Source organism: Scyliorhinus canicula, chromosome 4 (genome assembly GCF_902713615.1).
Source record: "Scyliorhinus canicula chromosome 4, sScyCan1.1, whole genome shotgun sequence".
Taxonomy (NCBI): domain Eukaryota; kingdom Metazoa; phylum Chordata; class Chondrichthyes; order Carcharhiniformes; family Scyliorhinidae; genus Scyliorhinus; species Scyliorhinus canicula.
Genome location: NC_052149.1, coordinates 90,681,259 through 90,704,581, shown reverse-complemented (window position 1 = coordinate 90,704,581; position 23,323 = coordinate 90,681,259). Strand labels below are relative to the sequence as shown.

General features: G+C 44.5%; 1 protein-coding gene across 1 annotated transcript in view; it reads left to right on the top strand.

Annotated features, from left to right (window-relative positions):
* LOC119964794 overlaps nt 1-23,323 on the top strand; it is a 192,099-nt gene that overhangs the window by 154,861 nt on the left and 13,915 nt on the right. The window contains exons 37-46 of the mRNA XM_038794788.1: nt 2,262-2,522; nt 3,307-3,567; nt 4,443-4,697; nt 4,830-5,090; nt 10,459-10,719; nt 12,850-13,104; nt 16,492-16,752; nt 16,871-17,131; nt 19,023-19,283; nt 22,996-23,256. Coding sequence (XP_038650716.1) covers nt 2,262-2,522; nt 3,307-3,567; nt 4,443-4,697; nt 4,830-5,090; nt 10,459-10,719; nt 12,850-13,104; nt 16,492-16,752; nt 16,871-17,131; nt 19,023-19,283; nt 22,996-23,256 — 2,598 coding nt within the window. The remainder of the gene's footprint in view (nt 1-2,261; nt 2,523-3,306; nt 3,568-4,442; nt 4,698-4,829; nt 5,091-10,458; nt 10,720-12,849; nt 13,105-16,491; nt 16,753-16,870; nt 17,132-19,022; nt 19,284-22,995; nt 23,257-23,323) is intronic.

Below are 23,323 nucleotides of genomic sequence, written 5' to 3'. Positions count from 1 at the left end.
CTGGATGCAGTGAGACTCGAATCAGGCTTCCGACACAGGAGATGGTCCAACACTGTTTTATTGAACTTGCTTGTTGCTGTACATAATCTGCTGTGGGTTTACACTCTATTAACCTAACTGATAACCTAAGACTAGCTTGACCAGACTAGCTCTCTGTCACATGGAGAAGGTGCTCATGGCCTTGTGCACTCTAACTATCTCTGTAGCTGTATCCAGTCAGAAGAGGCAGAGTCTTAATGCCTCGTGTGCTTTATAGTGGTAGTGTCCTGTCTGGTGATTGGTTGTTCTGTGTCGTGTGTGTTCATTGGTTATCCTGTGTGTCAATCACTGCCTGTCTGCATCTCATTATATCCATGAGGGATATAATGACAGTCACCATTGACATATATGGTCCACCCCCCCCAACCGCCCCCTCCCCTAATATTCAATGCCATCCAATCCCCGAAAGAGTACCATGAATGACACCCGAGAATTGTAGACACACCCCCCCCCCCCCCCCCCCAGACTCCTCCCCTCCAATTCCTCTTGTAAACTCCTCCCCCCAACCTCGGTTCCTTCCCCCAACTTTTCCCCCCGGCTAGATTCACCTAAACCTGTTCTACCAGGCTTCGATAACCGCAGCCCCTCACCCCACCTCACTCCCGTTCACTGGCCGGCTTAAACCAGCAAGCGTGGAGGCCCCCGCCGGGTCTCCTTCCCCTTTGCCCGGACCCAGGAAAACCAAGAAATCCCCTTTAGCACACAACCCCCGCATACACACCCAAGCTCCAAAGAACCATCATTGCAACTGAAAGTCTCATCTCTTCCCTTGTTCAAATATATACAGCGTTGACTCATTTAGTACATACACCAACACGCAGTGAAAAAATAAAGTTACATGAGGCTACATCGGTACAACATTTCTCAATTCTGCCACAGTCCTTCTGCCTTCACAAACTCCTCCGCTGCTTCCGCTGTCCCAAAATAAAAGTCCTTGGATTTGTAGGTCACCCTCAACTTAGCTGGATATACAATGCCACACTGTACCTTGCTGATGTCCAGTGCCTTCTTCACCCGGCTGAAGGCAGCCCGGCTCCTCGCCAGCTCCCCCGTAAAGTCCTGGTCTATGCATATACCAGCTCCAGCCCACTGCACCTCCCGCTTCTGCTTTGCCCAGCACAGGACCTTCTCCTTCACACTATACCTACGGAAACACACGGTTACTACTCTTGGCGGCTCACTCGTCTTTGGTACCGGCCTCCATGACCGATGAGCCCAATCCAGTTCATATCGGGAGGGATCGACACCCTCCCCCAATAGCTTCGCCAACATCGTGGAAAAATACTCCGTCGGCCTCGGGCCTTCCACACCTTCGGGCAGACCCACAATCCTCAGATTCTGTTGCCTGGATCTGTTTTCCAGGTCTTCCATTTTGGCTCACAGACCCTTGTTGGTCTCTATCACCCCCCGACTCCTTCTCCATCGAGGTGAGTTGATCACTGTGCTGCAATAATTCCTCTTCCATTTCCTTCAGTGTCTCACCTTGCTCCCGCATCTCCGCCGCTGCGCTCGATACCGCCGCCCTCACCGGGGCAATCGCCTCCTCCACCAGCACTTTCAATACCGCCCCCATCTCCTTCCTCATCATTTCCATGTGCTTTGTGAACTGTTTTTCAAGTTCCACAGCCATCACCTTGGTCATTTCTTCTGCTGTGAGCGATGCGGCCTCCCCTGGTACCCCAGCCTCCGCCTTCCTTACAGTTCCTGCGCTGATTTTTTCACTCACCGGCGGACTTTTGTTAACCTCCTTTTTTCACAGCCGTTTTTCTCCCAAACTTGGACATTTCTCCTCCCTCTGCCTTCTTACAGCCTTTTCAGCCTCCGTTGCCCCCGGAACTGGGCGTTAAAACTCCAAAATTTCTATTCCCAAGCAGGAGCCCTCCAGTGTGCGGCTGCCTCCCACCTGCCATCACCGGAAGTCCCATGGATTCTAATAGTTATTGCCCAATTGACTTTAGACTAACAATAGTTAACATTGTTTATATTTCTTGAATAAACAATAGTGTAATCCAGGGAATGTAGTGAAGTGACCTCTGGTTTACAAATTAGGTGTCACCTTTTTCACTGAGTAATCAAAGATAATACTTTACAGTGTTTCACTATTCCTGCACAAAACTCTTTTCCATGTTCTTTTAAACTTTTCACATGCTACTGGTATATTCACATTGTAGAATCAAAGAAAAAGCCGTTCTCTTACCCACCTTGTTTCTCTGGTATCTCAGCCCCTTGTAGCCCCCGGATTGTAAGTGCTTATTTGGAGTGTACAACACACACGGTGTCAGTATTGTGGGAGCTGAGTGACGGTGCAGTGAACTACATCGCAATAGCAGAAGGAATGGAAGGAGACAGATATTCATGCAATGCAACGGAGGAAAACTGTGAGATCGTGGACCTTCCATGTGGTCAGATGTACAATATAACTATATTCGCAATGGATGAGAATTGTTCCAGTTTACCAAGTCCAGCTTTTGAAATTCAAGCAGGTGAAAACTTTGGTTGTGTTTTAATGAATATATACAGAACATAGTCACCAAAAAACAGAAACATTTAGAAGCCCAAGTGATATGATCAAACTGTATATTAATAAAAACGTTTTCATATCTTGTATATTGATCATTTCTACGGTTAATCTTAGTTGCAAACTCATCTATCCAGCAATCAAACCAACCCAATATTGATCAAATTGCCTCTCATGATTACTGCATAGTACATTTCAGCTCATAAAATCATCAGGTACTCAGTACATACAAGCGACTGGTGCCTCTACCTTACAAACATCTGGGAACCAGGATACATGAGAAGGAGTGCCTTGATCCATTCTTTCATTTTGTGGGGCTTCCTTGTTTGATTTCTTTTGTGTTTGTTGAAGGTGTTGACGTTTTTCAGTGGTGAGTTGAGAGCCGGATGTCGTTCTCTTACTATATTGTTTCCCTTGGGCAATAATATGACGTACTGGAAGGATTCACAGACTGATTGACTATCCAACTGAATTAGTTGAGTTGAATATTCCTTCCATTGCCACTTACATCATTGTATTCAGCAAAAGAGTGGAAAGGCCATTACAGGAGAGTGTTATGAGCTACCCTGCCAACATATATCTCCCAAACACCACGATAAGCAAATTGTCCTGGGATTGCACAAATTAGCTATCATGTTTTCCTACATCAGTTGTAAATCTTGGTAATGTGTAACTTTTCAAGAAATTCATAGGTAACATTAAATGTACAATGGTTTAAGTATTTCATTCTGTGTTTTCTCCTCCGACAGTGCCTTGTATCCCACAGAATGTGGTCGCTCACATGGACTGTGAAAGTAACAATGTGTCAGTGTTTTGGGATCCCAGTAACGGCACAGAGTCCTACCTTGTAACAGCCCAAGGAAACAGTGGTCATTGGGCCTCATGCAATGCAACAGACACAGAATGTGTGATCTCAGATGTGTATTGTGGACTGAGCTACTATATAACTGTGCAGGCAATCCGCATGCAGTGTAACAGCTCACAGAGCTCTGCAGTCACAGTGAAAACAGGTAATTCTAGACAAGAATTTAGAATTAAAAATTCAAAAATAAAGTACTCGCTGGAAGAGGCCTACAAAACATTTGCGGGGCAATTACTTACTTTATTACAACAGTGATTTTTAAAATCATCATCCATATCCATCCTTCTCCTCTCACATCATCCCCATCCCCCATTCCATCGGTATTCCGTACTTCCCATGTTTTTCCCCTCTCACGCCATTCCTCCATGATGCCCCCTTCCACATGTCACTCATTCCGTACCATCCCCCATGTCACTTCCTCCCGCCCCCAATCATTCTAGTCAGAATAATTTGGTTGTTGACATTCCCCCTGTATTTCAAACCACAAAACAGTCACAATGGAAGTAGTTCCTTCAATGCAACAGTACATCTTCAAACCCCATCCCACATCATTCCATTCCTCTCCTGCCATACCCATCCCATTCTTTTCATCACCCTCGAATGATCCACATCTCACCCCTTTCAATTCCAATGCCAACGCAATCCTCCATTCCATACCTCCCTTCTTATTCCTTACTCCCCTCCCTGCCCCCAGACCAATCACCCTGACCCTTTGGAGTGCTTTCTGTTTGATGAGGTTCTTCTGCATAACGTTTGTTCTGAACATGGGGGATGACAGTTGGTTAATTCAATATTTTTGAAATTTGCAAGTTTTAAAATTCGGGTTCTGGGTATCCCCAGGCACCGTCCACCACAGAAAACTACTAACAGATGCACCCCTTAAATTGCCCAACCAAAACCACCCAGAGAGACAAAAATTGTTATTATGGATTGTTTGGAACACTGAGGTTTGTGTATTTTATAGACAGTTACGCAGCTCAGTATTTTTCCATGAGGGAATGTTGATGAATTTTCTTTTTGCAGTACCATGTGTCCCACAGAATGTTGATGCTCTCATGAACTGTGATGCTGGATATATGTCCGTCTCATGGGAGTTAAGTCAAGGTGCAATATCATACATTGCCACTGCGGAAGGGAGCAATGTGCAACAATGCAGCGCTAATGAAACATTGTGTGATATCACTGAGCTGCACTGTGGAGAAACCTACACCATCACGGTTCGCGCACACGATGATTCATGTGACACAGCTGAAAGTGCTTCCATCACAAAGAAAACAGGTAACTAAAGAGAAGTGGATTTTCCCACATCACTAATTTCTGTGTGAAGATTTTAGCTAAAACAACAACTCTACCAAACATTAAGCAGCTGCTGGTCAACTGCTGTTCATCTGGTTTTTTCATTCTTTTCAGCTTCGTGCATCCCACAGAATCTCGGGGTCCAGCTGGATTGTAACACAAACGATGCCGCTGTGTCCTGGACCCACACTAACGGTGCAATGTCATACTCTGCATCAGCAGAGGGAAGTGATGGACACGCTGTATCATGTGATACAGTCAACACACAGTGTCAAATATCCAACCTACACTGTGGGCAGATGTATAATTTAACACTGACAGCCCTGGACAATGTATGTGACACTTCACAAAGCTCAATATCTGACTTCAGCACTGGTAAGTTTTGTATGGAATTGGTTACTTCAGAACTGGTACAACTGCTTTCCGGTGAAAATGTCACTTAAGTATAATCTTCTAATTTGTAAATATCCCAAAACACTCCATTGGAACAAGGAATTTACCTGCCGATCAGGAATTGGGGTACGTGTTAGAATTGGCAAAATTTGGTATTTTGCATTACATTGTAATGAGAAAGGATATTAGCTCTGACAATGTCAGTGGGCAGCACGGTAGCATGGCGGTTAGCATAAATGCTTCACAGCTCCAGGGTCCCAGGTTCGATTCCCGGCTGGGTCACTGTCTGTGCGGAGTCTGCACGTCCTCCCCGTGTGTGCGTGGGTTTCCTCCGGGTGCTCCGGTTTCCTCCCACAGTCCAAAGATGTGCGGGTTAGGTGGATTGGCCATGCTAAGTTGCCCGTAGTGTCCTAAAAAAAAAAGTAAGGTTAAGGGGGGGGTTATTGGGTTACGGGTATAGGGTGGATATGTGGGTTTGAGTAGGGTGATCATGGCTCGGCACAACATCGAGGGCCGAAGGGCCTGTTCTGTGCTGTACTGTTCTATGTTCTAATGTGGAATCTGTATGGGTAGAGTTGAGAAATATCAAGGGACAAAAAAACATTAGTGGGTGTCATAAATAGACCCCAAACTGCACTGGTGAGGTTGGGAATGGCATTAAACAAGAAATTAGTGATGCATGTAATAAGGGAATATCGGCGCTCATGGGTGATTTTAATCTTCACATAGATTGGGCAAATCAAATTAGCCACAATGCTGTAGAGGAGGAATTCCTGGAGTGTATAACGGGATGGGTTTCTTGACCAATATGTGGAGGAACCAACTAGAGAGCAGGCCATCTTAGACTGGGTACTGTGTAATGAGAAGGGAACTATTGCCAATGTGGCTGTACAAGACCCCTTGGGGATGAGCAACCATAACATGATAAAAATTTTTATCAAACTGGAGAGTGAAGTGGTTGATTCGGAGACTAGGGTGCTGAATCTTAATAAAGGGAACTATGAGGATATAAGGCGTGAGTTGGCCTTGATAGATTAGGGAGAGTTACGTAAAGGGATGACAGTGGATAGACACTGGCAAACATTCAAGGAACGCATGGAGGAACTACAGCAACTGTTCATTCCTGTCTGGCACAAAAGCAAAGGGGTAAGAGGGCCACTCCTTGGCTTACAAAGGAAATTAAAAATAGCATCCGATCCGAGGAAGAAGCATACAGATTGGCCAAGAAAAATAATAGGTCTGAGGAGTGGGAGCAGTTCAGAATTCAGCAAAGAAGGACGAAGGGATTGATTAAGAAAGGGAAAGTACAGTACGAAAGGAAGCTTGTAGGGAACATAAAGACTGACACTAAGTTTCTACAGATATGTGAAGAAAAAGAGATTGGTAAAGTAGGCCCACTACAGACAGAAACAGGGGAATGCATAATAAGGGACAAAGAAATGGCTGATCAATTGAATACATACTTTGGTTCTGTCTTCACAAATGAGGACACAAATCAGATCCCAGAAATGTTGGAGAATGAAAGGTTTAGTAAGAGGGAAGAACTGAGGTGGATCAACATTAGTAGAGAAATGGTGCTGGGAAAACTGATGGGATTGAAGGCAGATAAATCCCCAGAGCCTGAGAATCTGCATCCCAGAGTGCTTAAGGAGGTGGCTCTGGAAATAGTAACTGCATTGGTGGTCATCTTCCGGGATTCTATAGACTCTGGAACTGTGCCGGCAGATTGGAGGGTAGCTCACGTCACTCAGATATTCAAAAAGGGAGGTAGAGAGAAAGCAGGGAATTATAGACCAGTAAGCCTAACATCAGTAGTGGGGAAAATGCTTGAATCCATTATCAAGGACTTTATAGTGGAACATTTAGAAAGCAATGGCAGGATCAGACAGAGTCAGCATGGATTTATGAAGGGAAAATCATGCTCGACAAATCTGTTGGAATTCTTTGAAGAGGTAACCAGTACAGTCAACAAGGGGGAGCCAGTCGATGTGGTATATTTGGACTTTCAGAAGGCCTTTGACAGAGTCCCGCAGAAGAGATTATTGTGCAAAATTAAAGCACATGGGATTGGGGGAAATGTATTGAGATGGATAGAAAACTGGCTGGCAGAGAGGAAACAAAGAGTAGGGATTAATGGGTCCTTTTCAAATTGGCAGGCAGTAACCAGTGGGGTACCACAGGGCTCGGTGCTGGGACCTCAGCTATTCACAATATATATTAATGATTTGGATAAAGGAACAAAATGTAACATCACAAAGTTTGCAGATGATATCAAATTAGGTGGGAGGGTGAATTGTGACGAGGATGCAGAGATCCTACAGCAGGATCTGGACAGGTTGGGCGAGTGGGCAAACCAATGGCAGATGCTGTATAATTTGGATAAGTGTGAGGTTATTCATTTTGGAAGCAAAAACAGGAAGGCAGATTACTACCTGAATGGTTGTAAATTGGGAGAGGGGAGTGTACAGTGGAACCTGGGTGTCCTTCTGCACCATTTGCTGAAGGTAAGCATGCAGATGCAGCAGGCGGTAAAGCAGGCTAATGGTATGTTAGCCTTCATTGCAAAAAGTTTCGAGTATCGAAGCAGGGATGTTGCTGCAATTGTACAGGGCCTTGGTGAGGCCACTCTTGGAGTATTGTGTGCAGTTTTGGTCTCCTTCTCTGAGGAAGGATGTTCTTGCTCTCGAGGGAGTGCAGTGAAGGTTTACCAGACTGATTCCAGGGATGGCGGGACTTTCATATGAGGAGAGATTGACTAGGTTAGGATTGTTCTCGCTGGAGTTCAGAACAATGAGGGGGGGATCTCATAGAGACTTAGAAAATTCTAACAGGACTAGACAGGATAGATGCAGGGAAAATGTTACCAATGATAGATGTTCCAGAACCTGGGTCTGGATTCTCCCCTACCCAGCGGGGCGGGGGGTCCCAGCGGGATGGAGTGGCGTAAACCACTCCGGCATCAGGCCGCCCCAAAGGCGTGGAATCCTCCGCACCTTTAGACGCCAAGCTCTCACCTTTAGGGGCAACGCCCGCGCCGGATTGATTGGCGCGCTGCCGGCCGGCGGGAAAGGCCTTTGGCGCCACGCCAGCCGGGGCCAAAGGGACTCCGCCGGCCAGCCAAAGTTCGCACATGCGCGGGAGCGTCAGCGGCTGCTGATGTCATCCTCACGCATGCGCAGGGGGGGGGGGGTCATCTCCGCATCGGCCATCGCGGAGGCTGATGCCTGACGCGGAAGGTAAAGAGTGCCTCCACGGCACAGGCCCGCCCGCGGATCGGTGGGCCCCGATCGCGGGCCATGCCATCGTGGGGGCACCCCCCGGGGGCAGATCGCCCCGCACCCCCCCCTCCCCCAGGACCGCGGAGCCCGCCCGCAACGCCTGGTCCCCCCGTAAATACCTTGTTTAATTCATGGCGGAGGGACCGGCAGAACAGCAGAGGGACTTCGGCCCATCGCGGGCCGGAGAATCGCCGGGGGGGGGGCGGGGGGGGCGGGGGGCGCGATTCCCACCCCCGCCAAATATCCGGTGCCGGAGAATTTGGCGGCTGGAGGGGGCGGGATTCACGCCAGCCCCTGGCAATTCTCTGACCCGGCCCCGGGGGGGGGGTGTCAGAGAATCCAGCCCCAGGGGTCATAGCCTGAGGAGTCAGGGTAAACCATTTTGGACAGAGATAAGGAGACGCTTCTTCACACAAAGAGTGTCGGGCCTGTGGAATTCATTGCCACAGGAAGTAGTTGATGCTAAAACTTTGTATATATTCAAGAGGCGGCTGGATATAGCACTTGGGCAGAATGGGACTGAAGGCTATGGGGAGAAAGCAGGATTAGGCTATTGAGTTGGATGATCAGCCATGATCATGATGGATGGCGGAGCAGGCTCGAAGGGCCAAAAGGCCTCCACCTCCTCCTATCTTCTATATATCTATGTATTGCATAAAATGCTTCACTCGAGTAGCATACACTAATTTTCAATCTAAATAGTCAAAAAACATAGAGTATATAAATTCATGACAGGAATGGACAGTCAGCAAGGTGGGTGTCACTGGCAGATATTTGACCCATTTTCACTGCTACATTTTAGGTGTAATTTAGTATGAATGCGGATAAATAATGTAAATACAACTGCTGAAAGTCTAACCATAGAAACATAAGTTAAGTTATTAAATTGTAAATGCTGAATGGTGAAAGAGTGACTTGATTGTTCGACACAAGGATGAGTTGAGAGATTTTAATGGAATTCTCAATGAAACCAGCACCGCGTATACATGAAACTAAGCCATTGACTTCCAAAAGAGAGTCTTCCTCTTTTGAAAAGGGCCAGTATTTTCTCTAGTAACTATTGCAGTAAGTGCTATCAAATAGAGCATTTTATTTAGTGAAAGGCAATATAAAAGTAAATTATTATTCAGAAGAATAAATTACAGTGACTTGGGCCAGAATCTTCCATTTCAAGCACCCATTGCAGGGTGACATGTTAAGGACAGTATGTGGAACAGAGATGCAAGAGGCCCAAGCAGAGGGTCTGGCGGGTTGGCAGCCTACTGGGAAAGGTGGACTCTGATGAGGCAGCAAGTGAGTGCTCCATTTTGAGGCGCTCATTAAAGTCTGATGGTACAATAACAAAGAAGGCCGTGAGCAGTTGGTGACCAGCTCAAGGATGACCTTGGCCATGGCTGTGGTTCTTTCAGCATTGCTATCAGAGCGACGTTGGACTCTGAAGGCTATTTGACCTCCCGCCAAACCATTGTCTGCAGTGGGATGGGAGGGCTGGCAGGAGGACAGTTGACGTGAGGAGCTTTTCATTAGTGTAGGAAAATGGCTCCTAAATGGGGACATAGTTGTCTGGATTGGTTACCCACCACTGTGAAGGGGGTGGTGACTTCCCCTGCTGGCCCATGTCTGTGTTGGGGCAGCACGGTAGCACAAGTGGAAAGCACTGTGGCTTCAAAGCGCTTCAAACCAGGTTCGATTCCCCGCTGGGTCACTGTCTGTGCGGAGTCTGCACTTTCTCCCCGTGTCTGCGTGAGTTTCCTTCGGGTGCTCCTGTTTCCTCCCACAGTCCAAAGACGTGCAGGTTAGATGGATTGGCCATGCTAAATTGCCCTTAGTGTCCAAAAAGTTTAGGAGGGGTTATTGGGTTACGGAGATAGGGTGGAAGTGAGGGCTTAAGTGGGCCGGTGCAGACTCGATGGGCTGAATGGCCTCCTTCTGCACTGTATGTTCTATGTTCTATGTAACCCATCCAGCATTTGGGATCACCTCCAAGAGGCAGGAAAATTCCAGCCTTCTGATTGTAAATGTTTTGAATTGTAGATATTTCTTGTCCTCTCATGTGTTTCTGTATTTTACAGCTCCATGTGCACCCCAATTTACTGACACCAGCTTAAACTGCGTCACCAAGAGTACGACAGTGACATGGGAGGAGAGTGATGGAGCTCTGTGGTACATTGCAACAGGAGAAGGACAAGATGGACATGTGACACTGTGTAATACAACAGAGACAAGCTGTGAATTCACGGACCTACACTGCAGTCAGACATATTTGATCACTGTCAAAGCAATGGATGGTCATTGTCAGAGCGTAAACACTTCCACTTTTGAAACTGAAACAGGTAACATTTCTAAAGAAATTCCTGACATTTAGGAAATTTTTGCACTTACAGTAGCAAGTTTTGTTGTGAGCTCTGAGTTTAAATGTTCAGGTGCCTGGATTTCTAACCATCTACCAGCTTTAACACACCAGCTTTAACACACCAGCTTTAACGCACTGCATTTATGTCAGAAGGTTCTCTTTGTAAAAAGAAGAAATTTTCCCTTTCTTTCCCTCTGCTATAACAGCCCCTTCAGAAATCTGTAAACAAAAGGCTCAATTATGAATTACTGTTCATGTTGAATTCTCGGTGTGATCTCTTCAAATGTGAGTTCCATATCACCACACTGAATCCACACAGGTCCCTGTGTGCAGAAAGGGGCCATTCAGTCCACCCAGTCTGAACCGAACCTCTGAAAGAGCACCCTACTTAGTCTCATTCCCCGCCCTATCTTCGTAACCCCACTTAACCTGCACATCTTTGGACACTAAGGGACAATTTAGCATGGCCAGTCCCCCTAACCTGCAAATCAATAATTTCCTCAGTAAATAAATTATAAATCCAATAGTTTAATTTCAAAAGGGTTTCTTTTTAGCATGTAAAAGCTGGAATAACCTTCCTCAAATGTTTTTGCTACCCTTTACTGGCAAGCAAGAAAAAAAGAGGGTGCGAATGGACAAACACCGATAAAGCATCTATGAATGATAACCCAAATATCCATGCAGCAGCCGATCTGCTGGTACAGAAGGAGGAATGGCAAGCTACAATAGCCTATATGCTAGATTATGAGCACTACCAGTTTAAAACCTCTGGACTATGTTATTGAACTAGATATCCGAAGCAGGGAGCTCAAATCTCACCATTTTCAGTCTGAATTAGGTAGATAGGAAATTGGATTATTGGAAAACCATGATGGTTGAATGTGCTGAATTGTGAGGATGACAAATAAAACAAGAAATCATAGTCATATGCCAAATCATGAATTATCATAAAATAAGAAGGATCATCATATCAGCATACAAATAATTACAATATATCAGAAAGTGCAATCTTCTTGATTTGCAGAATAGAAATGAAGGGATGGCTGCATTGTACTGTGTCCGGGGATGGTGCGGGATTCTCTAATAATGGGTCTATATCCTCACACCAGTGTGAAAACCGGCGCCAACCACTCCAGGGTCAAAGACCCCCCAATGTGAGGCATTCTCCCCTTCCTAGGGGCTAGGTTGGTGCCGGAGTGGTCCCACAGCTCCAACCAGCGCGGAAGGGCCCGCGTGAGTTCGCGCATGCGCAGAACGGCCGGCGTATTTCCGCGCATGTGTGGAACAGCCGGCGTATGTCTGTGCCAACCCCCGGTCACTATGGCGGAGCCCTACAGGGGCCCGGCGTGGAGTAAAGTAGGCCCCCACAGAACCAGCCCGCCGGCCGATCTGTAGGCCCCCATCGCGGGCCAGGCCACCGTGGGTCTGCCCGGGTCAGATCCCTCCCCCCCTCCAGGACGGCACGCGCCCACTCTCCTTCCAGGTCCCGCCGTGTGGGGCCTGAGTAACCCACGCCTGCAGGACACGGCGGCCACTCGGCCCGTTGGGGCCCGGAGAATCGCCGGGGGGGGGGGTCGCTGTCAACGGCCCTCGACCGCCATGGCGGCGATCCCGCAGTCGCCCAGAGAATGGGAAAGCTGGTTCTCCCCCCCCCCCCCCCCCCCCCCCCCACACCCCACCCCTCCCCCCTCCGGGATTCTCCGACTTGGCACCGGGTCTGAGAATCCCGGCCCCTATGTTGTCAGGTTGAATGCCTTATATTTTCAATCATTTACATACTATCTATGAGTTGTGTAAAGTAGGGGATTGTGTTGCCTCAGTCTATTCATTCTATGCCTTATTTGTAAATTCCATCACATTTTTATATTTGTGTAGTTATGGCAAGAAATAATGATGGTGGGAGATGGGATTCAAGAGTTTTCTAGTCAAGCCAACAAGGGAACACATTCAGTTGTTCGATTGTGTCAAAGGAGCGTTAGTACACGTTATCTAGGATGAGTTTCTGTGCTCATTCCTGAGCTTGGTCACACGCTCTTTGGTAATTCCAGCATTCCATATAGGTTAACATGTATCACTAATTAATTCTCATTTTCTTTCCTTCTCCCAAAAGTACCATGCCCCCCTCAGAACATACAAGCTGATATTGACACTGTCACTGCCTTTGTAACATGGGAGCCGAGTAATCTCACAGTGTCGTACACTGCAACAGCAGAGGGGAGTGATGGACACACAGCCGCCTGTACCACATCAGAAACACACTGTCTAATCCCAGACCTTCACTGCAGCCAAATATACAGCATCTCTGTACTTGCATCTGGTGCAAACTGCAGCAGCATCCAAGGCTCCAGTTACGATAGTCGGACAGGTAATGTAGCAAGTAAACATTTTGCCTTTATAAAACAACCTTTGTCACCTCGGGAAACTTCACAGCCAAGAGTTTATTTTTGACATGTGGCCCTTGTTGTCATGCAGGCAAACTGAGAAGCCAACAAAGTTTCACAAACATTAACAGTTTGCATTTATACAGCCCCCTTAATATCAAACATCCCAAGGAACTTCAGAGGAGCATTGTGTGACAAAATGTGACACATATTTTAGGGCTGGTGACAAGGAGCTTGGCCAAAGAAATCTGTTCTAAAGAGTATTTTAAAGGAGGAGCAAGAGATGGAGAGGGGAAAGGGTTTAAAGGAAAGTTGCAGAGCTACGGTCAGCAGCTGAGAGAATGGCACCACCGACGGAGGTCAGGATTGGAGGAGCGCAGAGGTCTCTGAGAGAAGCTCTTACATCAAATGACAAGTTAATCTGTTTAGGCAAATGTTTGTAAGGGACAGCTCCCCAGTGAGACAACTCCCAGTTCTTCACAAATTGGTGTAATGCGATCTCTCAGCCGGAACAGATGTGATAGATGCAAATTTAAAGTATGGTTTGGAAACAGCACAGGGACAAGCAGCAGTGCCTCAGTATGACATTGGCCCATCAGCTAAGTCCCAGAACTTTGCAGCCTGCTTTAACTGCCCACTTGTAATGTTTCCTGGGGTTGGGACTAGACGGGAATGACGAAATAGCCAGAATTAGACAATATTTAACTGGAAAGCTGAAGAAACAACTCAAGACGCAACTTGTAAAGAGGTTGATTTGAAGTGTTGTTTCGTCTGGATGTGAGACTCAGAGCTTATAGATAAAGAAGACCAACTGGCGAAATAGCTTTGAATGTGTGTGGAGGAGAAAGGAAAGGATTAACTGGACAGAAAATGTAACAAATGATGAAATGCCAAGGAGAGAGAACAAACAAAGAAATTTGCTGAACCTAATGAGAAAATGGCAGAGACACCGGACAGGGAACATCTTGGAGGAGATGGACCATTAAGAGAAGCTATGGAGGAATGATTTTAGAGGAAGAGGAGGGAAGAGAATATCAATGATGGATGGCTTAAAAATTGATGGAAATTATTGTCAAATAGAAAGACTGGCACAGGATAGACTAGAGAGAGGTGGAAAGACTACTATGAACCAAAGACATGTCTTTGGGAAAAGCACACAATGATGATGATGAATAATGATGGGGGGGGGGGGGTGATGACAGATGGATCACCCCTCCCCTCAGAAGCAAACTCAGCTGAGAGCCGTGATGCACCATGCCAACCCACCCCACAGCCATAAGGTGTTATGGGCGGACTAAATGAGTACCAAGTGGAATTTCCACCCCCCCCCCCCCACCCCCCACTGGAGAGGTAGTTCCACCCAATTGACCAGCAGTTCCATCCATTCCAGCTGTTCCAAGAGCATGTAACTGGCCACTGCCAGGACTGCAGTATGAGAAGGAAGACGGACCATGGATTCCTGGAGCAGGTTAGTCTGGGGTCTTGGGCAGGGAAGGCTTAGACAGGCCATGGAAGGTGCAGGGAAGGGTCGAGGGTGTGTTTATGGTTTCGGGCAGGTAGGAAGGAAGCGGGAGTGACCTTTTGGGGGGCATCTGCCATTGGCAAAGCGCGGCCGTGTAAGATTGAATCCCCATCCATCTGTCCTTTGTGCAACTTCATTAAAAAATAGGCCTACCTTCTCCCACCTGATTGTCCATACCATGGGCGTGGGCAGCATACCATCAGGGTCAATTGAGCCTAATTTATCTTTTTTTTTAAAATATTTTTATTCGCCTTTTTCACATTTTCATCCAAATTTACATTCACCAACAAATAATCAATGGTAGCAAATACAATGTCAATCCTCTGGCCAATAATTCCTCCCTCCCACCAACCCCCAAACAACCCTCAACATTTTAAATACAAGCATCAAAGAAAAGGATTCAGTAATCCACCATCCACCCATACATAGTCATCAACAACATGTACAGTACAGCCTCCCCCACCCCCAATGTTTGATGTCATCCAATTCTTGAAAGTGTATAATGAACAAAGCCCACTAATTATGGAAACCCTCCATCCTTCCCCGCAACTCAAACTTCACCTTCTCGAGTGTTAAAAACTCCAACAGATCCCCCCGCCACGCCAGGGCACAGGATGGAGAGGCTGATCTCCACCCCAACAGGATCCACCTTTGGGCGATCAGTGAGGCGAAGGCTAAAACATCTGCCTCCGAACCCGCTTCCAGCCCCGGCCAATCCGATACCCCGAATATGGCCTCCAGAGGACTCGGCTCAAGCCTCACATGTACCGCCTTCGAAATTACCCTGAACACCTCCCTCCAATACCCCTCCAGCTTTGGGCAGGACCAAAACATATGAACGTGGTTTGCACCCCCACCCCCCCGCAATGTTCACAAACATCCTCTACACCCTCAGTTGACTCATCCTAGAGGCAGGGGTGGGTGGGAGGATGATGGGATGGGCAGCACCTCCCCTATTTTACATGTCCCCCAGCCCGACCCAAAGCACGACTGATGGGGACGTGTAAAATACAGTCCAATTAATGCAAATTCGATAACTAGAGAACAATGCTGTCTTGTATTGGGCCCTGCCTGTTAGAACCACCAATGGATTGGCCCAATTGCATTCTTTTGGAAGTTTCTAGTTTACAAAAATCTCAGCAAAAAATAAACTAGGACACGGAACCACTGTCCTGTGGTCCTAAATAAGCAACAAATGTACCTGCCTCCTACCTTGGAGCTGCCATCCATCAGTGGGGCTCCAGGGTACCTCTGTACTTAGTGGCATGAGTGTGGTCCCATCTCCCATTAATTTAATCCCCTTTCAACCTATATTTCAGCAACTTTCACTCACTGTACATATCAGCAATAAGCTAAAGATTTGGGGATCTACATCCTTGTGTGTCCATCTGGCATCATTAAAACAAAGATCAACATTCAGCAAAAATAGGTGAAGACTTCCAATGAAACAGGAACAGACTATAGTGACCCAGAGTCCTAGGTTTAAATTTGTTGTTTGTAAATTTCTGTTGAGGCTCCACAATGTGGAGAATCACCAAGAGGCTTTAGTGGGTTTTATCCGGGAGCTCTGGTTTTCTCCCACAAGTCCCGAAAGACGGGTTGTTAGGTGAATTGGACATTCTGAATTCTCCCTCCGTGTACCCGAACAGGTGCGGGAGTGTGGCGACTAGGGGATTTTCACAGTAACTTCATTGCAGTGTTAATGTAAGCCTACTTCTGACAATAAAGATTAGTATTATTAGTGGCTTAATTAGGTTTGGCAAGATGTTGACAAAAAGATGATTTACCTAAAAGTTTTTTTTTCACATGACCTCCTTGGATATTAATGTTCAAATTACCTTTTCCACAGCACCGTGTGCTCCAGATGAAATCATTGTGAACGTGGATTGTAATTCGAATAGAGTGGTAGCATCCTGGGGACGCACTGATGGAGCGATATTATATGATGTAACTGCAGAAGGCAGTGATGGACATACACACTCTCACAACACAACAGAGACACGGCATGAAATGCTGGATTTACACTGTGGACAGACCTATAACATAACTGTAACAACACTCAGTTACAGCCGGAATGGCTTTTCAAGCACTTCTGCCCAGATCCAAACTGGTAATGCTATGAATCCTTAAATAATATCACCCATAGGAATAGCTTCATCTTTACTCTGTATGTTTACAGGACAGAGAGACAGAGAGAGGATTAATATTAATTTGTATTTTCTAAACAGCACCATGCATTCCAGAGAATCTAAAAGCTGAGCTGAACTGTGATTCGAATGCAGTATCCTTCTCGTGGGATGTCACGGATGGAGCAAAGTTATACACTGTGACCATTCGAGATAGTCAAAGAGTCACAGCTTCATTCAACACCAGCGATACAAAGGCTCAAATCCCACACCTGGAGTGCGGTGAATATTATACAATCTCTGTTGTAGCAACAGACAACATCTGCAAAAGTCCTCAGAGTGCAGTGGTGAATGTACATGCAGGTATTGCTCATTAAAGTGTGTGCTTTTATTTTGTTAATTCTGTTCTTGTTAAATGAATTTTACACAGGGTGCTGGCTAAATTCATATCATAGAATTTATAGCATTGAGTTTACAGCTGGAGCAGTATATGTTGTTGACATTGTTGGTCTGTTAACTCAAAATTTTGATTTTCACATAAAATGCTTCCACAGATCTATTCAGAGGAGTGTTTTTGTGTTCTAATCGTTTCTGGATAGTGGTGCTAATATTTTCCCATGTAGCTTGCTTAGGGGTGGCAGTATTTTCCTGAAATGTTAACTCTCTTTCTCTCCCCACACATGCTGACGATCTGCTGAATATTTCTGGAACTTTCTGCTATTTTAGATGTCCGATATCCACAATATTTTGCTTTTGTACTTTAGTTTCTATCCGCTCTCCTTTGCTTTTAGTTTTGGGATTGTGAACGTACGTTTTCTGGAATCTCAGCCTTTTGCCTTCTTCAGTGTCTGCAGTTCACATTAACTGATAACAAAAGTTGAAAATACTCAATGTGTGGATACGTTCAATCATCAGATGTTCCACCGGACATACTGATACTGAGAGATCAATTAGACACCTGGACCGATTAATCCATTAGAGCACAGCACTAAACTATTGTAACTGAACCTCCAACATTCACCTCACACCACTTAAATCTATTTCATATCCATCAAAAGAAAACATAAGTAGCTCAGCGTCTTTAAGGCACAGAACACATTTCTCAGCCAACGCCATTTTATATTTTCATACAACTAGAGTATATCCTACATCTGGATGATCATAATTTTTAAACATACGGACCAAACATCCCTCATTGTCACATTATTTTATTTGTTACATTATTTTATTTTATTTTTTATAAATTTAGAGTACCCAATTCTTTTTTTTCCAATTAAGGGGCAATTTAGCGTGGCCAATCTACCTACCCTGCACATCTTTGGGTTGTGGGGGTAAGACCCATGCAGACACAGGGAAAATGTGCTAATTCCACACGGACAGTGACCTGGGGCCAGGATCGAACTCGGGTCCTCGGCACCATGAGGCAGCAGTGCTAACTACTGTGCCACCCTATCATCGTCACATTAATAGTATGGACTCCATCAAGTGTCCTGTGCAAGTTCCAAGGGAAATTTGCCACTTCAGGGAATTGTCCATCCTCATTCCTTGACTGGTTGCCCATTAAAATTAAGGTAAACATCCATACTTTCCCAATAGGGTGGCTTGATATGTCCTAATTTTTAAAATCCTTCAGAACATTTTCTTTCCAAGTCTCTTGAGTAGATTTATGAACTAAATATAAACTCCAGCACGTAGTCTTTGTGAAAATTATTGAAGGATTGACCTTACATTTTCTACCATTATGTGATTTCTTATTGTGTTCCTACTGCACCAGCCCTTAACAGTCCTGTCTAGTTCTGTTGTACATAATTAAAAGTTTTATTCATGTCTCACTCACTGCTATTTCCAATCTCAATTTCTATTGGTCTCTCACTTCGTTTGACATTCATTTCCGTTTTAGATTTTTCTATGATTCCTGACTTCCCAAGAAAAATGTTTTTAACGTATAAAATTCTCCTTTACGTCTTCAAAAGATGTTTAAACTAATCTCAGTATTGTTACAATAATACGGAATCATTGCAAAGTAGTGCCGATGTAACAGGAAATGACGGGATGAAAAGTAATACTAAATGCAAATGTATAATAAAAGTCAAAGTATAATATGATATTTACTATTACTGTAACAGAAAGATAAGAATAATGTGCAAATTTATAGTATTTATTTTAATCACAATACGGTCATAATTCTAATTTCGCTAAGAAAGTTGTGGTAAATAATGTATAAACTTGCTCATCTCTCTCCAAAAAATTACAGGACCATGCACCTCGGAGATTATTGCTGCCTATGTGGACTGCGATTCTAATACAGCAATGGTATCATGGGAGCCGAGCAATGGAAGCGATTTCTACATTGCGACTGCAATGGGAATTGACGGAGATATGCAATCATGCATTGTAAAAGATATAACCTGCGAAATCTTTCACCTGAAATGTGGACAGTCGTATAACGTAACATTAGTAGCTGTTAATGAGATGTGCAACAGTTCAGAAAGTGCAGCAAATAGTTTCCAAGGAGGTAACTAGCTCGACCTATACCGTGTTGTTCTGTTTTAATGGTTAATCCAAACGTTTAGGTGTCATAGAACGTAGAATTCCTACAGTGCAGAGGAAGCATTCAGCCCATCAAGTCTGCACCGGCCTTTGGAAAGAGCACCTTACCTAGGCCCAAGCCCCCACCCAGGAATCACTAAGGGGCAATTTAGCATGGCCAATCCATCTAAGCTGCGCATCTTTGGACTGAGGGACGAAACCAGAGCACCCAGAGAAAACCCACGCAGATACAGGGAGAAATTGCAAATTCCACACAGTCACCCAAGGTTGGAATTAAACCCGGGGGGGGTTCCTGGCGCTATGAGGCAGCAATGCTAACTCTGTGCCGCTGTGCTGCCCTGTCCTTTTACAGTGCACAAAAAAAATGTACTTCCATTTACAATATGGGCGGCATGGCAGGACAGTGGTTAGCACTGTTGCTTCACAGCGCCTGGGACACGGGTTCAATTCCCGGCTTGGGTCACTGTCTGTGCGGAGTCTGCACGTTCTCCCCGCGTCTTCGTGTGTTTCCTCTGGGAGCTCCGGTTTCCTCCCACAAGCCCCAAAGACATGCTTGTTAGGTGAATTGGATACTGAATTCTCCCTCAGTGTACTTGAACAAGTATCAGAGTGTGGCGACTAGGGGATTTTCATAGTAACCGTTGCAGTGTTAATGTAAGCCTACTTCTGACACTAATAAAGATTATTATTATTATTATTACTTATTACAATATGCATGCACATGAGAGGACACAGATTTTCATGTGGATTTCACTGTGAGCAGGCTTTCACATAAGTAGCAGAGAATTGTGTTTTTCCATTAACTGAATACAAAGCAATATCCCCTACAGTCTGTGAGCAGGACTAGCAGCAGGGAGACTCTTCAACCAATCAGACTGAAGAATCCTCACTGAGACAAGCAGTCTGTAATGCAGGAATTAAAAACAATTTCAATTGTGTTTCCTTTGCGTTTTTAAAGTACAAAATCCATCTCCCTTTCCATTGGCGAGTATGGTATAACCATTTGCTCTTTAGATTTATGCTAGTCAAGTTACAGGAAGCTTGATTAGTTCCATAAGAATGACAAAAGCACTATTTTTGTGAAGCAATAAATCATTTAACGTACAGTGACAGTAACTCGACTTTAAATTACAGTCACTCCACTCTCTCCTGGCAGTAATTTGCTCATCTATTTCAAGCTATGTAAAGTTACAACTATTTATAACTTCTTATTTTTGGAATTGTTCTGATCATCAGTGTAAGGCATTGTTGGAAAATGCACAGTTCTGTTCATATGATAATTTCAGCTTGCAGAGTATTGATCCTGTTATGCCGCAGGTACCAGTTTGAAATCTGCACTTGTTCCAGCCGTGCAGTCAAGCTCATGCATCACTCTATGACCAGTGCAGGGCAGCTAGGCATAGCCTTAAATATATGTGGGGGGGATTTCAAGACCGCAGCAAATGGAGCAACTCATAGGTACCTCCAGGGGTATATCCCCATATGTTTTTTCTCAGAAAACGTATTGTGGCTAAAGTTAGGGGGAAAGATGGTGGACATGATTCAATGAAAACATTTCTAATTAATTTTGGGTGCGTTTGGTGGAATATTCCTTGACAGACGCATTGGCAAGATTGTGGCCCGTATTCAACGGCATTTGTCGCCGAATATGAGTCTCCAATAGGAAGGAGTCTCACCATTGCTGGTGCCCATGAGCTGCATGCGGAAACTGGAAATGACTACTCACTTCCTCATTTCCCTTCAGCAGTCATTGTGCAAGCTTCACGTTTTTGAAAAGGAGTACTAAACGATACCCATGTGATTTCTCACTGGTGAGTCGGGTAATTCCTATGAGGCTTCTGCATTCAACTTCAATCTCACTAACGTGATTGAGATGACTGCAAATGAAGGTTAAGGATATTCTTGCCATTTTTGGGTGTGATCTGAAACTTGCCATCGAGAGCGGGCCTGGTTCGCGCCAGCGCAAATCTCTATTTTGGTCTTTCCCTCTATTCATCCGGTGCACCTCGATCTGTGCCGGGCACAACGCAATGTTTTTTTGTCATTCATGGGACGTGGGCATCTCTGGCTGTGCCAGCATTTATTGCCCTTGAGGGGCAGTTAAGAGTCAACCACATTGCTGTGGATCTGGAGTCACATATAGGCCAAACCAGGTAAGGACGGCAGATTTCCTTCCCTAAAAGCAGTAGTGAACCAGATGGGTTTTTACGACAATCGACAATGGTTTCATGGTCATCATTAGACTTTTAATTCCAGCTTTTTATTGAATTCGAATTTCACCACCTGCAGTGGCGGGATTTGAACCTGGGGCCCCAGGACATTAATTGAATCGTGCCTAACTTCTTATTTTTCCTGGGATCCTTAATGGGTATAAAGGCAATATGAAAAACATTTGAAAGAAAGTCTTGTGAAGAGCTATTTTAAGATTGTGAATTTCTTATTCCGAGCCTAGTTTAAGACATATGTAAGTATAACTCAGAAGAGTGGGTACCCAATCAAGCTCAGTTGTTCAGCTGGCAAATCTCAACCCACTCTAATGACTACAATTAAGCTGCGACCACCAAAACTAAAGAAAGATATATGTACAGTATCTAATATTTAATTTTATTAGATCTTTATTTCACAATGTTTACAGAAAGAAAATACTTGCATTTATGTATTTCCTTTCACAACCACAAGACGTCTAAAAGCCCTTTTGATGTGTAGTCATTGTTATAATGTAGAAAAAAACGGCAGCCAATTTGCATCCAACTGACTTCCACAAATAACAGTTTGATAATGACAAGATAATCTGTTGTTTGTGATGTTGATTGAAAAAGGGTATCACTCCCTTGCTCTATTTTGAAATAATGTCTAAGATTTTCTACATCTGTATGAGCAGACAGATGGGCTCCTGGTTTAAATGTCTCACCCAAAAGGTGGTATATCTAACAGTGCAGCACATCCTTAGTCCTGCACTAGAGTGTCAGTGTAGACATTTATGCTAAAGGCCTGGAGTACAACTTGAGCCTCAGAACCATGTACAGTAACTCAGAGGTCAACTGAGACCCAAATGTAGATCTAGATTCCAAGAGACAGAACGAAAGAATAAGCAGACGAGGACTCTTAATGTCACATAAAAACAAAGTGCTAGAAATACACAACAGATGTGACAGTAGAGAGAGAACATCTTAATGTCATCTCGTCTGATCAGTCAATTGTGATGGTCTGCCAACTGGGACATCCTTACAAACATTTCCTCTAAACACTATGCATCTCATTTTTCCAAATCTATTACCAAATTCAAGATTGTTGCATCATTTTTTAACTAGTTAAAATTAATGAATTAACTACTTTGAGTAATGTGAATCTGATATATTAACAAATGCATTGTTATAGTCCTATAATCAGCCATTGACATTGTGAATTCACAAATAGGAAAAGAGCAAAATGGCTGCCAGTCACTATTCCTGACAGTTGAATGTAAAACAAAAATTTAGAAACATTTTTCTTTAATAAATTAGAGATAATTTTCTTTTAAAGTTTTGCAATACATTCCTAGAAAGATGTAAGCAGCTTTATTAATCTAATAATTATTTTAATTTAAATATAAATAACTGAAGATTCAAGATTTATATTGTTGCATCAATTACATCTAATTGTTTTTCTCAAGTAACAAACCTTTTTCAACTTTCTAGTTCCATGTACTCCAGAATATCTTGAAGCTGATGTGGACTGTGCAAACAACTCACTGTTACTGTCATGGGGTCACAGCAATACTGCAATATCATATATGGCATTTGTAAATGTCAGTGATGGAGACCTACTTCACTGCGATACAACAAACACAAGTTGTTACATTCAGGGTCTGAAGTGTGCCACCAAGTACGACATTTCAGTTTACGCTTTTGACGGAATTTGCACAAGTATACTTAACGCTTCTTCTGAGGTTGATACAGGTAAATATTCTAACACCAATTATTATATTTTATTTGAGCGCAACTACAGCATCCAAAATGCTGCTTT